Genomic DNA, 16,660 nt, shown 5'->3' on the forward strand with positions numbered 1-16,660 from the left:
GCCCTGCTCTGTTGTAAGCAGAAAAATTGGATGAAAATTTGGTTCAAGGAGTGTGAAACATCATCCACGAAAACTTGTTGAGAAAACTGAGGTTGAATGAAGAAAAAGGTTACCGTAACTTTTTATGTGTTGATGGTCCAGCATGTGATAGCTTACTGAAAACGGTTATGCGCCCATATCTCCATCGAAAAAAAAAATAAATAAATAAAAGACCAGTTAAACAGTGCAATGCGAGACACTGTTCCATAAAGCCAACGCTTATCCATTGCGCTGTTATATGTCGCTTCTAGCAACTCTGATATAGATTTGAAATTTACAGGTGCAGTTTCATTTTACATCGGGCCTAACATCACGCAACGCCGGCGATGATTTATACATTTCAATAAACTCAGTTTAAAACAAGCTTTCGTCTTGTTTTTAACTCATTTTCTACACGATAACCTCTTTGATCTGTGCAGGATGCGAAAGATTGTCGAGGATATTGTCAATTCTGCCCATAGACGGCACAGTATTTCCAGGCAACGCAATATATTTCCAAAATGTTTGATGTAGCCAATATTACTGCGTAACCTCTCAATGCCACTCCAGACAGTCAATATTATTTCGCATCTGGGATGTATTATCAATAATCTTCACCGTCTAGGATGCGCTTAAGGGAATCGGAAATGGGAGTGGAGGGTTGGGGGAGAGTTAACCAGTATCTGATACTCTATGAAGAAGATTTCAGCATTCAGAGCAACATTCGTCACACTTTAACTTACCGAACCAGTGTGTGTATGGAAGTACTCCGTTTCCAGATGAAGTATCGACAGTTCAAGGCAGCACATTTTCCAATATTACATAATCATGCGTTCATGTTCGGTAGTGTTTAATTATTATATTACACAGGAAATAGCTCACTGCTCTTTTTATAGTGTTAAACTGGTTTTACTGGTTATGATTATGTCTTTTTTATATTATCAGTAGCATATTCCCACGTTTTGCTCATGGTTTCAGATGTATCTGATAATTTTTTAAATGACAACATCTTTCGGGAATTACCGTTTATTTTCGACTTTTGTACAATTTCGGACCATATATCTTTTTAAGTGGTAGTTTACGTGCCCGAGGACAGGGTACCAAGCTATCCAGCCACCAGCATATGGCGGGCAAACATAAAACTAACGACAAGTATTGTTGTGGAAAATAAACAATAACTGCTATAAAGTGGAAAATTTTTGTCATTATGAAAATTATGTACGACTTCTGTACCAGCCCGAAAGAGAGCAACGTAATTACATGATATATGTTTGACTGTTTCTTGTAGATGGGATATCGAGAGCTGACGCCCGAACTCCAGGCTAAAGCGGAGAAGGAGCTAAACGAGGACCCCAAGAGGAGGGACCAGGACATCCAGCACATCAGGGAATGGCTCAAGAAGCAGCCCCACCTCAAGGCGCGTGATGGTGAGCGAACCGGCCGCTACATTATCTTCTCCTAACGTTGACTGAATTCACTTATACTTGAGTCTGATAAGCCGTGGCAGTGATAAACAGGAATTCCATATCTTCCTAAAGGTGCTTGTACACCTCTGTAGCTTTTTGTGCGCACTGCATAGGTTCACATGCTCGTTGCACGAAGTGGTAGAGGGGTGCATGTAGTGGTGCAATGTCACGCGTGCCTCTGATTTGTGCGCACGAGCCATTGTGCGCAGGCGCCAGAGTCCGCTCATCACAGTCGGGTAGGCACGTACGCATAGTGCAACAGTCGTGCGCCTGTCCGCGGTTTTAACCGTTCGCTGTTCTGAGTTACCGCTCCTCACTGTTAAATGGTTCAGTGTTTTGTTTGCTTTCGCGTTTGCCTTGCCTTAACGTTGGGATCTAACAATGAACGCTTGGAAATTGATGAGCATTATCGTCTATTTCCTTGTTTGTGGTTAGTTAATTTGGCGGATTATAGAAAGAGAGTGTGACGAAATGACTAAGTTCCTGAAAAATAAGCATAACCTGGAAGGAATAAACAAAAAATGAGCAAAATAATAAGCTTTGGTTTCTGGTAGTGTCGATTACATGCTGAAAAGGGAAAGTAATACTGCGGCCCAAGATGTAACGAAGCTGTTCCGGTTGCTTTACGGGCCACTTTGATCCAAATATAGCTTGCACTGCAATTCGAAAAATAAAATGACATTGAAATCGTATGTATAATTTAAATAACTGCTGCTACGGTCGCAGGTTCGAATCCTGCCTCGGGCATGGATGTGTGTTATGTCCTTAGGTTGGTTAGGTTTAAGTAGTTCTAAGTGTAGGTGACTGATGACCTCAGATGCTAAGTCCCATAGTGCTTAAAGCCAGTTTTAAATAACTGCTTCCTCTGATTTACGGCCACCGTAAAACAATGTGTTTGCCATCCTAAGTCCCCAAACCAGGCGAGAAATTCCATCTTTATTTAAAATCTCGTGTGACAGCAAACCATTCTTCTCTAGGGTTTGGAGGCTGAAGGTAAACAAAACAGAAACTCAAAAATTTGTCTAAACGGGCTTGTGTTCTACTCTCAGTGCTTCTATTCCACATAGCTCAACACTCTTTGGATACTCAGAACTAAAAATATATTCTTATTTTGTTGGGCTGTTAATTGTAAATGTTCATCATCAAATGAGGGATTCGTTCTTCAGAGAAAGAAAATTGATGTGCTCATTCGTTTAGCTTAATGTAGTCCTCCAGGGAGTTCATCACAGCCTGGAAAACTTGTGGAATTTTCATGCAGCAGATACCCTCAAACGGATCTTCAACCGGGGTAATTGTACCCAGAAGTGATGCTTTTTCTTGCATGTGAGACAAACACATGAGCACGGTCATTAGGCTCAATGCGCGCAAATTTAAATGCACCTTCGGAAGACACACTATACTAGCAAATCCTATTGAAATAGCCACAGCCCATAGTAGCCTTTTCTGACGTTCACTTTCGACATCACTATATCTAGAGAAGTGAAACGTTTGTCATACAAACTTATGAATGATTTTAGTTTAGAAAGTTAGCAAGTTTTCTTAAAAAAGTACAACAATAACAGGAGAATATTCTTGCACATACAGCTATTTACATGATCTCGTTGAGCGTTCTTCAAGAAAGAACTTTATAACTGGTCAGCATTAAGTAACGGTTGCAGCACTGCTGATTTTCTTAGCACGCACAGACTGTCAACTGGGCAGCTAACGGAGCAGTGTTAAATTCTTTTACTGATTATGTCACCTACGGAAACTGATAGTCACTTATAAGGAGATCGAAATTGAGTTACACAGTAGCAGCTCATTTCCAAGGTGGATAAATGGTAGATAATGGACGTAAAATGGACAAGATATCGAATACAAATATGTTAACAGTACAACTTATACTTACAGAAACTACAATGGACACATGAAATTTATCGTATGGGCACCAAACCGAAAACGATGGACTATCAGGAGAACGATGGGAGAGTATATTTCAACCACAAAATGAGACATTATATAAAAATTTTGTGCAATCTTATATTGCATAGAACATGTTTGGTTGGGATCATTAGAGAGTTCATTGAGGGAAGACGTGGAACGATTTCAAATAGTGGAACTACATTAGATGTAGCAAGAAGCAAAAGTAATGACTCTAAGCCATCTGGAAGAACCACTCCAGTACTCACAGGAGAAAGATACGGGAATTTCAGGTAAGTGGCAGCAAGACGGCTCCTCCCGCTCGTGCCCACCCACTCCCTCTCTCAGTCAGGCAGCAGAGGATTAATGTCAACCATATACTGAAATTTTTTTTGCAAAATCGATTCCAATAAAACGTATCCAGTATACTGATTTCAGTCATCGCTGAAACTGGGCGTCAAAACCAGAAACACTGATTGTGTAAAGCAGTTTGGTCATTCTTAGATCGCTAGGTGGTTATCTGTAACTTTTGAACCACGACCTGAAGATGAAGGTATTGTAAATTATGTGGGAATACCTGACTGCATTTGTATAAAACAGGTCTGTGTGTGGAAGAGTACGTTTGACGATGGGAAATGTCCCTAATGTTATTAGAAAACGACTGTACCACAATGCGACTTCATTCTCTTAAGCTATAGGGAACCTATTACCACACAAGGCACTTGCTGTCAAGTGTACCGTGACCAAGACATAATTAACAGCAAGCAAATTATACTCACAAATGAGATACTTACGGGTCTGTATTGCATCCATTGTTCCTACATTTCTACGAAATGCAAACTGATCTTCCCCGAGATCGGCTTCTACCGGCGTTTCCATTCTTCTGTAAAGAATTCGTGTTAGAATTTTGCAAATATGACTTACTAATGTGCTAGTTCGGTAATATTCACACCTTTCAGTACCTGCTTTCTTAGGATTTGGAATTATTATATTCGTCTTGAAGCCTGAGGGTATTTCGCCTGTCTCACACATCTTTCACACTAGATGGAAGAGTTTTGTCATATATGAGTCACGTATCAGTAGGTCTGACGAAATGTCATCTACTCCTGGGGTCTTGTTTCGACTTAGATATTCCAGAGCTCTGTCAAATTCTTCTCGCTGTATCATGCCTCCCATCTCATCTTCATCTACGTCCCCTTCCACTTCCATTATATTGACTGCAAGTTCATCACCCTTGAATAGACCCTCTATAAATTTCTTCCACCTTTCAGCTTTTCCGTCTTCGCTTAGGATCGGTTTCCCATCTGCGCTCTTCATATTCATACCACTGCTTCTCCATTCTGCATAGTCCTCTTTAATTTTCCTGTAGGCAGTATCTATCTTCCTCACAGTAATATATGCCTCTAAATCCTCATAGTTGTCCTCTAGCCATTCCTGCTTAGAAGTTTGGCATTCCGTCTCAGTCTCATTTTTTAGACGTTTGTATTCCCTTTGGTATGCATCATTTGCTGCATTTTTGTAGTTTCTTCTTTCATCACATAATTTCAATACCTTCTGTGTCGCCATGGGATTTCTATAAGGCCTCCTCGTTTTACCTATTTAATCCTCAGCTGCCTATTTCATCTCTCAAAGTTAACCATTCGCTCCACTTTATTTCAAATGTTCAAATGTGTGTGAAATCTTATGGGACTTAACTGCTAAGATCATCAGTCAGTCCCCAAGCTTACACACTACTTAACCGAAATTATCCTAAGGACAAACACACACACCCATGCCCAAGGGAGGACTCGAACCTCCGCAACGACCAGCCGCACAGTCCATGACTGCAGCGCCCTAGACCGCTCGGCTAATCCCGCGCTGCCACTGTATTTCTTTCCTCTCTTCTTCTCAACCCTTCGTTAATGCTCCCTCTGAAACTGTCAACAACCTCTGGTTCTTTGAACTCATCCAGGTCCCATCTTCTTCATTTCTTACCTTTTTGTAATTTCTTTAGCCCCTTCATTACGAGCGCCGTATTTAGCTTACATCCACGCGCTGACCTGTGTTTACAAGCGCCGCAGTCTGCCGGCATCCAGTCGCTGATGCGTGTGCACGAGCAACGTATATAGACGCCGTCAGCGTACGTCTTTTTTCAAGCATTATAGGACACTGGAAAACAGTTATTAATTTTTTCAAGGTTCGTAAAATTCACTTGAATGTTGTATTTGTAGCTATGTTTTACCTGTCTACAGAGGAGTTCAAAGCGAATTCTGTTCGTTAACGGACTCACTTATTCAGAAAATATTCGGATAATGAAAATTAACATATTGTTACATCACCTAAAAAAGCAAAGAAAAGAAGAGCTGTATGTAGTACTTCAGCATCAGAAGCGGAGGATATTGAACCCATTAACAGTGACCTTTAAATATGGGCGTCAACTATATTCATACCTGAAGTACATAAGTTTGCGTCAGAAAGTTCAGGGATTAAAGTAAACATAACTAGATCAGCGAAAATCTTAGATTAATTTCAGCTTTTCGTCTCTAAAAATCTCGTAGAATTAATTGCAAATAAAGCAAATCACTATTGGTTTCGGAAATATAATAGTAACATAAACAATTCAAAGGAAAGTAGAGTAGCCGAACTACATTGTTTTTTTTTCTCCTATCATTTTTAATGACGCGCAACAAGAAATTATCTTTATTAGAATATTGGAGGAAAGACAAACTTCTATGTAGAGATATTTTTGGAGACGTAATGGCTAGAGGCCGCTATTTCAAATTATTACGAATGCTACATTTCAACCACTATGTCGATTCTACCAATGATCATTTGTGCAAAATACGGAACGTCATTGATTTATTACGAAAAAAATTTAGTCAGTCATTTCAACCATTCCAAAAGCTGTGCATAGATGAAAATTTACTGTTATATAAAGGGCAACTGTCTTTCGAACGATACATCCCGTCAAAAAGAAACAGATTTGGATAAAATCTTTTGTTCCCTGTGACTGTGAGACAGGACTTGTAGAAGATTTAATTGTTTATGCCGGATCATCTGCCCTGGTGGATACCACAAATAAGAATATTGGAAAGTCGGGAGCAATAGTTGAAGCACTTAGGAAGTCCTATTTAGGAAAGGGCCATGCCGTTTACGTAGATAATTGGTATTCCATTCCAGGGTTATTTAGAGTGCTACACAATAATTCCACAAATGAAAGCGGGACCGTAAGAAAGATAAGGAAAGGAATGGCTAAAATTGATGAACGATTTAAAAGAGGACAGGCAACCTCTCGATCATGCTAAAATTTAATACTCATAAAGTAGATGGATAAAAGAGAAGTCTATATGCTTTCTACCATACACTCGGATCTTTGATACAGTAATCAAGTACGGTGGGAAAAAAGTTATCCAAAAACCCGTATGCGTATTGGATTATAATAATTCAGTGGGCCCAGTTGATAAAGCTGACATGGTTATGAGCACTGTGGAGTCAACACGCAAATCTCTGAAATGGTATCGCAAATATTTCTGTCAAGTGTTGGACATTTGTGTGCGGAATAACTATTGCCTTTAGAAACAAGAGGAAAGAACCGGTATCCATGGAAAAATTTCTATTGCATTTAATTAGGGAAATACTGGAAACGTATCATCGAAATATAAAACGTCAAAATCCCACAGGCAACCATCATCCACTGTGATTAACAGAAAGACGTTTTCCTTAGGGCTGCAAATCGGTAAGAAGAAACCGAAATACAAGGTGTGTTGTTTGCAGTGCAAACGACAGAAGACGAGAATCTAAGAGTAGGCGTAAAACTTGTAATGTGAGTTTGGGTTTTGGCCCTTCGTTTCAAATCTGTCATACAGAATTACGTTATTAAGAATCTTCTGAATGACCCTAAATTGCATTTTTATTTATAATACTTGTAAAATCTCCAAATATATTGTTATGTGACACTTAAATAATGTAACCTGTACATCAGCTTACTGATGTGCAATGTGCACAGTTCGAGGCACGCTGCACGGATCAGTGGCGCCACTGCAGCGAAGCAGACTGCCGTAACGAAAGGGTTAGTTTTAAGACCGATATGTATCAAACAGTCAAGTTGCAATATTTCTTTCGTCTTCTTATATTGGACAGCTGTCCTCGACTCGACCTTGCTAGTGGCACACAGCTTTCGTCCTCGTGCCACGTGCATCAGCGTTTCCTTATGCCTGGCATGGCGTGTGTTTTTTCAGACGACCAGTGGATTCTGACGTTCCTGCGCGGCTGCAAGTTCTCGCTGGAGAAGACCAAGCAGAAGCTGGACATGTACTACACCCTGCGTTCTGCTCTGCCAGAGATCTTCACCAACAGGGACCCCTTCTCGCCGACCGCCCAGAAGATACTCACCTCCGGGTAAGGCGAAGTTGCTCTCCGCTCTTTGCGGTTAGGAGTTGTCTTACTGGCATCGAATTAGGGAAAATTTGTTTATACCAAAGTATGCTGACAACATGAGTATTGTAGTTTCCTCAGATCCGGAAAAATAATTTAATGTAAGACTCATGAAATCGAAAATGGCTCCGCGCTTACCAAGATGTAACTTTTAATTAAAAATGTCAGTACCTTCCCCAGTGGAGTGTCACTGTTTCACTGGCATATTCGCGATGGGAGGCTGCCAATGACCGTCAAGATGGAAAATCTATTTAATTAGGCAGCTCATCCTATTGCTCACCATATCCTGCCATCAGATCGTAAGATTTTTCCTTTGCTAGAACATGACTCAAATACACACCATTTCAGCAATAACGTAATACACACAGCACGAGTCTTACATGAATGAAGGAAACCTTATGAGTAAGAGCAGGTGGGTAGAGACACACAGAGAGACAGAGAGAGAGAGAGAGAGAAGCGTGGATACCTGCGTTTCGTGTAGCCCACTTTACCCATCACTTATTTACGCTACAGTGGTGTCTCAGGTCCCTTTATTACACCACAACCGGTTCTCTCCCAAACGAACATCTTCAGATGAGCCGGCCGAAGTGGCCGCGCGGTTCTGGCGCTGCAATCTGGAACCGCGAGACCGCTACGGTCGCAGGTTCGAATCCTGCCTCGGGCATGGATGTGTGTGATGTCCTTAGGTTAGTTAGGTTTAACTAGTTCTAAGTTCTAGGGGACTAATGACCTCAGCAGTTGAGTCCCATAGTGCTCAGAGCCATTTCTTCAGATGATCTGTTCTTCAACAAGACACGAATTTGGCAAAAAGCTCCTAAAACATACACATAATCTCTGATATGTAACTCACAAGGGAGATTCCTTGTAATTAATTATCACAAAGTGGCAGTGGCGTCCATGTGTCAAGACTGAAAATTGTACTCTCCCACATAACGCTAAAAGATACATTCTGCAATAGAACGAGCAGCCTGAAACACTACGCCGACCACCTGGCACAAGCATAGCTAACAGCAGGTGGAGGGGGCAACATAACAACGTGCTACATTATACCGGACTGTCGACACAGGACCACTAAAAGGAAGAATTATACATGTAAGCTCCCTGCGCGTCTTCTGTCAGTTGTCGAATATCATAATCATTTCAAAAGTATAGGGTAATAAATACGAGGTGTGATAAAAAAGTAAAGAGAATTTTTGTTTTACTTAAAATATCTTTATGTATTCATCTACATCAACTTCGCCCCCTCAAAGTAATCCACCACAGATATCATATACTTGCCCCAGCGCTTTTTACAATCTTGGAAACTTTCCTAGAGCTCACTTTTCGTTATGGTGTTCAGATCCTTCAGCAATTTTTTTTTTTTCCATTTCATCAGTGTTGGAAAGACGACGTTCTTTCATGATTCTCTTCCGCCTCAGGAGTAGAAAGAAGTTGCAGGCGGCCCTGTCCGACGAATACGGTCGCTGAGGCATCATAATGGTTGTTTTTCTTTTTGCCAAAATATTACGAACAACCGCTGAGTTGTGAACGGGAGCGTTATCGTGTTGCAATTTCCACGAGTCGTTATGCCACAATTCTGATTGTTTCCTTCGGACTGCTTCACGCAAGCCGCGTATAACTTCCGGGTAGTACTCGTTATTGACCATAAGACAGTAGCCGGCCGCGGTGCTCTCGTGGTTCTAGGCGCGCAGTCCGGAACCGTGCGACTGCTACGGTCGCAGGTTCGAATCCTGCCTCGGGCATGGATGTGTGTGATGTCCTTAGGTTAGTTAGGTTTAAGTAGTTCTAAGTTCTAGGGGACTGATGACCACAGCAGTTGAGTCCCATAGTGCTCAGAGCCATTTGAACCATAAGACAGTAACTCACTCCCATTGTAATCGAAGAAAGCAGTGAGAAAAGCCTTCGCATGTGACAGAACTTGTCGAACGTTTTCGGTCTTGGCTCTTCAGGCAGTTTCCATTGTGGCATTGGGCCTTGGTTTTGACGCCATACCCGCACACCCGTCTCTCGTCACCTGTTCTAACCTTCTTTAGAAGTGCTGGATCGGTATCCACTTCGATCAGCAATTCCTGAGCGATGTCTGCGCGACGTTCTTTTTGGTCGAAATTCAACAGTTTATGAACATCGGAAAAAAATTGCTTGGTAGGAGCCAAAGAATATAACGACATCATCAGCAGTCTCTCTGATTAAAATTCGACAATTCTGCAGAATAATTATCTTTACTTCTTCCACATTGTGAGTAATTGATGTGCTAGAGCGTCCAGGGTAGTCATCGTCTTCAAAGACTTCTCGGTCATCTTTCAAATCTTATGCCACTCGTTAACTCATGTCTTACTCATATTAGATTTCCCAAAGGCCACAGTCAACATTTCGAATGTGATGCTGCACTTTATTCCACTTTTCAAGCAAAATTTAATGCAAATTCTTTCAGCCATCTTTTCCATAAGTAAAAATTCGCGGAACGCTCGAAAACATGGCCCCACGAGGTAGCCGCGCGGTTTGAGGCGCCTTGTCACGGTCCGTGCGGATCCCCCCCCGACGGAGGTTGCAGCCCGTCGGTGTGCGTGTTGCCCATAGCGTAAGTTAGATTGAATAGTGTGTAGGCTTAGGGACCGATGACCTGTGAGAAGTTTGGTCCCATAAGACCTTACCACAACTTTTCGAAAACACGTATAACCTTTTCGACTGTCAGCAGTAAACGAGATATTCAGAACTTCTGAAAATATAAACGTACACCAAGAACGTGTGTACCAACAAGATAAAAAATGTTTGGAAAGTCGGGTATATGAAGACAGCGAAATTGAAAAGTTGCCGTTACTTTTTTATCACACGTCGTGCACTCTGAGACAAAAAAAGAATCACCAAGAAGTAATTATTCGAATGGGGTGGAAGTCGATATATGTGATGTACATGTACAATCAGATGATTTCAGTTTCAGAAAAACTGGATGACCTTTTTCAAGAGAAAGAGCTTCAGGAATTGAGCAAGTCAATGAGGCGTCGGTCCACCTCTGGCCCTGTTGCAAACTGTTATTCGGCTTGGCACTGACTCATAGATGTCCTCCTGAGGGACACTGCGCCAAATTCTACCCATCTGGCCCATCAAAATCCCGAGCTGGTTCGAAAGTGCTGCACATAATGCAGTAAACTTTCTCAGTTAGGGAGAGATGCGGTAGCCCTGCCGCTCAAGGCAGGGTTTTGCTAACACGAAGACAAGCAGTAGAAATTGTTGCCATGTGCGATCGGGCACTGTGTTGCTGAAATGCGAGCCCAGAATGGCTTACCATGAAGGGCAGCAAAATTGGGCGTAGAATATCGTTGACATGTCGCTGTGCTGTAAGGTGCCGCGGATAGTAGCCATTGGGGATCCTACTATGAAAAGAAATGGCAACCGAGATCATCATTCCAGATTGTGAGACAGTATAGCAGGTCAGGTTGATATCCCACAACTCTCTAGGGCGTTTCTAGACACGTATTCCGCCTGGAATTTTACTAAGCAGAACTGTCTTCAGTGATACGTCCTGCTTCTAACTGAGCCCTGATGAACAGCGAAGACGTATAATTCCTTGACCTCTTTGCAGCAGCAATTTGGCCTTGGCTGCCTTGTAGCAAAATGTTACAGAGAAAACATTTGTAATTTTTACTGCAGCTTCCATTTTGTGACTACATCTACATTTATACTCCGCAAGCCACTCAATGGTGAGTGGTGGAGGGCACATTACGTGCCACTGTCACTACCTCTCTTTCCTGTTCCAGTCGCGTATGGTTCGCGGGAAGAACGACTGCCAGAAAGCCTCCGTGCGCCCTCGAATCTCTCTAATTTTTCATTCGTGATCTCCTCGGGAGGTATAAGTAGGGGGAAGCAATATATTTGCTACCTCATCCAGAAACGCACCCTCTCGAAACCTGGACGGCAAGCTACACCACGATGCAGGGTGCCTCTCTTGCAGAGTCTGCCACTTGAGTTTGCTAAACATCTCCGTAACGCTATCACGCTTACCAAATAACCCTGTGACGAAACGCGCCGCTCTTCTTTGGATCTTCTCTATCTCCTCTGTCAACCCGACCTCGTACGGGTCCCAGACTGATGAGCAATACTCAAGTATAGGTCGAACGAGTGTTTTGTAAGCCACCTCCTTTGGTGATGGACTACATTTTCTAAGGACTCTCCCAATGAATCTCAAGCTGGCACCCACCTTACCAACAATTAATTTTATATGATCGTTCCACTTCAAATCGTTCCGTACACATACTCCGAGATATTTTACAGAAGTAACAGCAATCAGTGTTTGTTCCGCTATCATATAATCATACAATAAAGTTCAAATGGTTCAAATGTCTCTGAGCACTATGGGACTTAACATCTGATGTCATCAGTCCCCTAGAACTTAGAACTACTTAAACCTAACTAACGTAAGGACATCACACAGATCCATGCCCGAGGCAGGATTCGAACCTGCGACCGTAGCAGTCGCGCGGTTCCGGACTGAAGGGCCTAGAACCGCTCGGCCACCGCGGCCGGCATAAGACCAAAATTTCTTAGGATTTTCTGCCAAGTCAGTACTTTACTTTCGATGTCTGTAGACGTCTCTCCGTTGAGAACACCATGCTGTGTTCTGTGTGCTAAAAACTCTTCAATCCAGCCACAGAGCTGGTCTGATATTCCGTAGGCTCTTACTTTGTTTATCAGGCGACAGTGCGGAACTGTATCGAACGCCTTCCGGAAGTCAAGGAAAATGGCATCTACCTGGAAGCCTGTATTTAATATTTTCTGGGTCGCATGAACAAATAAATGAAATGACTGACACGGAGATTGAAAAAAAAAGTAGCCCTCATAGCATGACGTTGAGAATCTGAGTTTTCCATCTTCAGGAGCGTGGTGGTGCTGCCGCAGCTGGACGACGAGGGACGGCGCGTGACCATCCTGCGCACGGTGCTGCCGGCCAACGCGGTCCCCCTGCACGAGAGCGTCAAGCTGAACATGATGGGCGCGGACGCCACGCTGAGAGAGGACGACGCGGCCGTCGTCTGCGGGGAGGTCACCATCCAGGACATGCAGGGCATGACCATGGCGCACATGTCCGCCTGGACACCCTGGCAGCTCAAGCGCTTCATGACCTGCTACCAGGTGCGTGCGCGCCGCTGCGGCAAACACTTTGCCGCCGACGGTCTTTCTCCTCTACTCTTCCATTTACAGAGGATTCCCATGTATCTTGACCGTCCCAAGCACCTCTTTGTATAAAAGAGAGAAAAAAGAATCAATCACTTCTTGTTTAGCTACCTGCGAGGAGTTAAACTGCTTCACTCCCCTTCTTGTAACTTTGTTCGTTACGAATATACATTCATTTTCAGAAGAAAAACATAACACATTGAACGACTACAGATATGACGTTCATATTAATAGGACATGTACCGGGTGATCAAAAAGTCGATATAAATTTGAAAACTGAATAAATCACAAAATAATGTAGATGTTGTTGTTGTTGAGATCTTCAGTCCTGAGACTGGTTTGATGCAGCTCTCCATGCTACTCTATTCTGTGCAAGCTTCTTCATCTCCCAGTACTTACTGCGACCTACGTCCTTCTGAATCTGCTTAGTGTATTCATCTCTTGGTCTCCCTCTACGATTTTTACCCTCCACACTGCCCTCCAATGCTAAATTTGTGATCCCTTGATGCCTCAGTACATGTCCTACCAACTGGTCTCTTCTTCTTGTCAAGTTGTGCCACAAACTCCTCTTCTCCCCAATTCTGTTCAATACTTCCTCATTAATTATGTGATCTACCCATCTAATCTTCAGCATTCTTCTGTAGCACCACATTTCGAAAGCTTCTATTCCCTTCTTGTCCAAACTATTTATCGCCCATGTTTGACTTCCATACATGGCTACACTCCATACAAATACTTTCAGAAACGACTTCCTGAGACTTAAATCTATACTCAGTGTTAACAAATTTCTCTTCTTCACAAACGCTTTCCTTACCATTGCCAGCCTACATTTTATATCCTCTCTACTTCGACCATCATCAGTTATTTTGCTCCCCAAATAGCAAAACTCCTTTACTACTTTAAGTGTCTCATTCCCTAATCTACTTCCCTCAGCATCACCCGACTTAATTCGACTACATTCCATTATCCTCGTTTTGCTTTTGTTGATGTTCATCTTATATCCAACCTTTCAAGACACTGTCCATTCCGTTCAACAGCTTTTCCAAGTCCTTTGCTGCCCTCTGACAGAATTACAATGTCATCAGCGAACCTCAAAGTTTTTATTTCTTCTCCATGGATTTTAATACCTACTCCTAATTTTTCTTTTGTTTCCTTTACTGCTTGCTCAATATACAGATTGAATAACATTGGGGAGAGGCTACAACCCTGTCTCACTCCCTTCCCAACTGATGCTTCCCTTTCATGTCCCTCGACTCTTATAACTGCCATCTGGTTTCTGTACAAATTGTAAATAGCCTTTCGCTCCCTGTATTTTACCCCTGCCACCTTCAGAATTTGAAAGAGAGTATTCCAGTCAACATTATCAAAAGCTTTCTCTAAGTCTACAAATGCTGGAAACGCAGGTTTGCCTTTCCTTAATCTAGCTTTTAAGGTAAGTCGTAAGGTCAGTATTGCCTCACGTGTTCGAATATTTCTACGGAATCCAAACTGATCTTCCCCAGAGTTGGCTTCTACTAGTTTTTCCATTTGTCTGTAAAGAATTCGCGTTAGCATTTTGCAGCTGTGGCTTATTAAACTGATTGTACGGTAGTTTTCACATCTGTCAGCACCTGCTTTCTTTGGGATTGGAATTATTATATTCTTCTTGAAGTCTGAGGGTATTTCGCCTGTCTCATACATCTTGCTCACCAGATGGTAGAGTTTTGTCAGGACTGGCTCTCCTAAGGCCGTCAGTAGTTCTACTGGAATGTTGTCTACTCCCGGGGCCTTGTTTCGACTCAGGTCTTTCAGTGCTCTGTCAAACTCTTCACGCAGTATTGTATCTCCCATTTCGTCTTCATCTACATTCTCTTCCATTTCCAGAATATTGTCCTCAAGTACGTCGCCCTTGTATAGACCCTCTATATACCCCTTCCACCTTTCTGATTTCCCTTCTTTGCATAGAACTGGGTTTCCATCTGAGCTCTTGACATTCATGCAAGTAATTCCCTTTTCTCCAAAGGTCTCTTTAATTTTCCTGTAGGCAGTATCTATCTTACCCCTAGTGAGATAAGCCTCTACATCCTTACATTTGTCCTGTAGATAGAGAGGTACAAATTGACACACATGCTTGGAATGACATGAGGTTTTATTAGAACCAAAAACATACAAAAGTTAAAAAAATGTCCGACAGATGTCGCTTCATCTGATCTGAATATCAATAATTAGCATAAAAAAGTAAGATAAAGCAAATATGATGTTCTTTACAGGAAATGCTCAATATGTCCACCATGATTCCTCAACAATAGCTGTAGGCGAGGAATAATGTTGTGAACAGCACTGTAAAGCATGTCCGAATTTATGGCGAGGCATTGGCGTCGGATGTTGTCTTTCAGCATCCCTAGAGATGTCGGTCGATCACGATACACTTGCGACGTCAGGTAACCCCAAAGCCAATTATCGCACGGACTGAGGTCTGGGGACCTGGGAGGCCAAGCATGACGAAAGTGGCGGCTGAGCACACGATCATCACGAAACGACGCGCGCAAGAGATCTTTCACGCGTCTAGCAATACTTTTTTTTTTGTTCTAATAAAACCCCATGTCATTCCAAGCATGTGTGTCAATTTTTACCTCTCTATCTACATTATTGTGTGGTTTATTAAGTTTTCAAATTTATACTGACTTTTTGATCACCCGGTATCTTGACCGTCCCAAATAACTCTTTGTACAAAAGGGAAAAAAAGAGTCAACCACTTCTTGTTTAGCTACCAGGGAGGCGCTAAACAGCCTGACTGCCCTTCTTGTAATTTTGTTCGTTACGAATATACACTCATATTCAGAAGAAAATCAGAACACGTTGAACTACTACGGATATGACGTTCATATTCACAGGACATGTACATTAACATGTGCTGCAAAGAATTATTAGCGTATCATGTCGGCCCTTGAGATCAAATCAATATCGATATTGTAGCGCTCTCCCATTGGTCAGACAAACCTGTGACCATTATTGCTGCCCTGTGTCGTATTCGGCCAATATCGCCTGTTAGTCCTATTTCGTACAGGTCGCATAGGCTTTAACAACATTCTATGATTGTTCGCACATGTGATTTATGAGCAACATCCTTCCTGCACTGTTTACATTTCCTCACTATTCGGGAGGACGACGGTTCAATCCCGCATCCGGCCATCTTGATTTAGGTTTTCCGTGATTTCCCTAAATCGCTCCAGGTAAATACCGGGACGGTTCCTTTGAAAGAGCACGGCCGTCTTCCTTCCCCGTCCTTCCCTAAACCGATGAGGCCGATGACCTCGCTGTCTAGTCTCCTTCCCCAAGGATCGCAACCCCAACACTTACTATTCTGCCAAGCGATCGAAGTCTGTCAACTGCTTGACATACGACTGCGCCTAAGTGAGCGATTGAATATACGAGTTCGAATCCCGGTCTCTCACGAAGGATTCTTTTCTAAAGTATCATAATAGCTTTTGTTGTTCACTTTTACATTCACTTGTAGTTTTCTTAGAAAACTAATATTAAAATTTGTCGGCAATGTTCGAGCATTACGCTTTGCAGCATTAATATTTTACAGCATCTCTAAGAAACATAAAAAAAGTGTTGTGTAATGTGGTATACTCTTGCGAATAAGCTATGAAATCTATGGCCAGCCACGTCAAATGTTTTTAATTAAAGGTATACTGAAGTTCTCAAATTTG

General features: G+C 42.3%; 1 protein-coding gene across 1 annotated transcript in view; it reads left to right on the plus strand.

Annotated features, from left to right (window-relative positions):
- The first annotated feature begins 1,306 nt into the window (after positions 1 to 1,306).
- LOC124712264 (alpha-tocopherol transfer protein-like) overlaps positions 1,307 to 16,660 on the plus strand; it is a 29,743-nt gene continuing 14,389 nt past the window's right edge. Inside the window, exons 1-3 of the mRNA XM_047242559.1 lie at positions 1,307 to 1,445; positions 7,601 to 7,760; positions 12,668 to 12,923. Coding sequence (XP_047098515.1) covers positions 1,307 to 1,445; positions 7,601 to 7,760; positions 12,668 to 12,923 — 555 coding nt within the window. The remainder of the gene's footprint in view (positions 1,446 to 7,600; positions 7,761 to 12,667; positions 12,924 to 16,660) is intronic.

The sequence above is a fragment of the Schistocerca piceifrons genome, chromosome 8 (assembly GCF_021461385.2).
Source record: "Schistocerca piceifrons isolate TAMUIC-IGC-003096 chromosome 8, iqSchPice1.1, whole genome shotgun sequence".
Lineage (NCBI taxonomy): Eukaryota > Metazoa > Arthropoda > Insecta > Orthoptera > Acrididae > Schistocerca > Schistocerca piceifrons.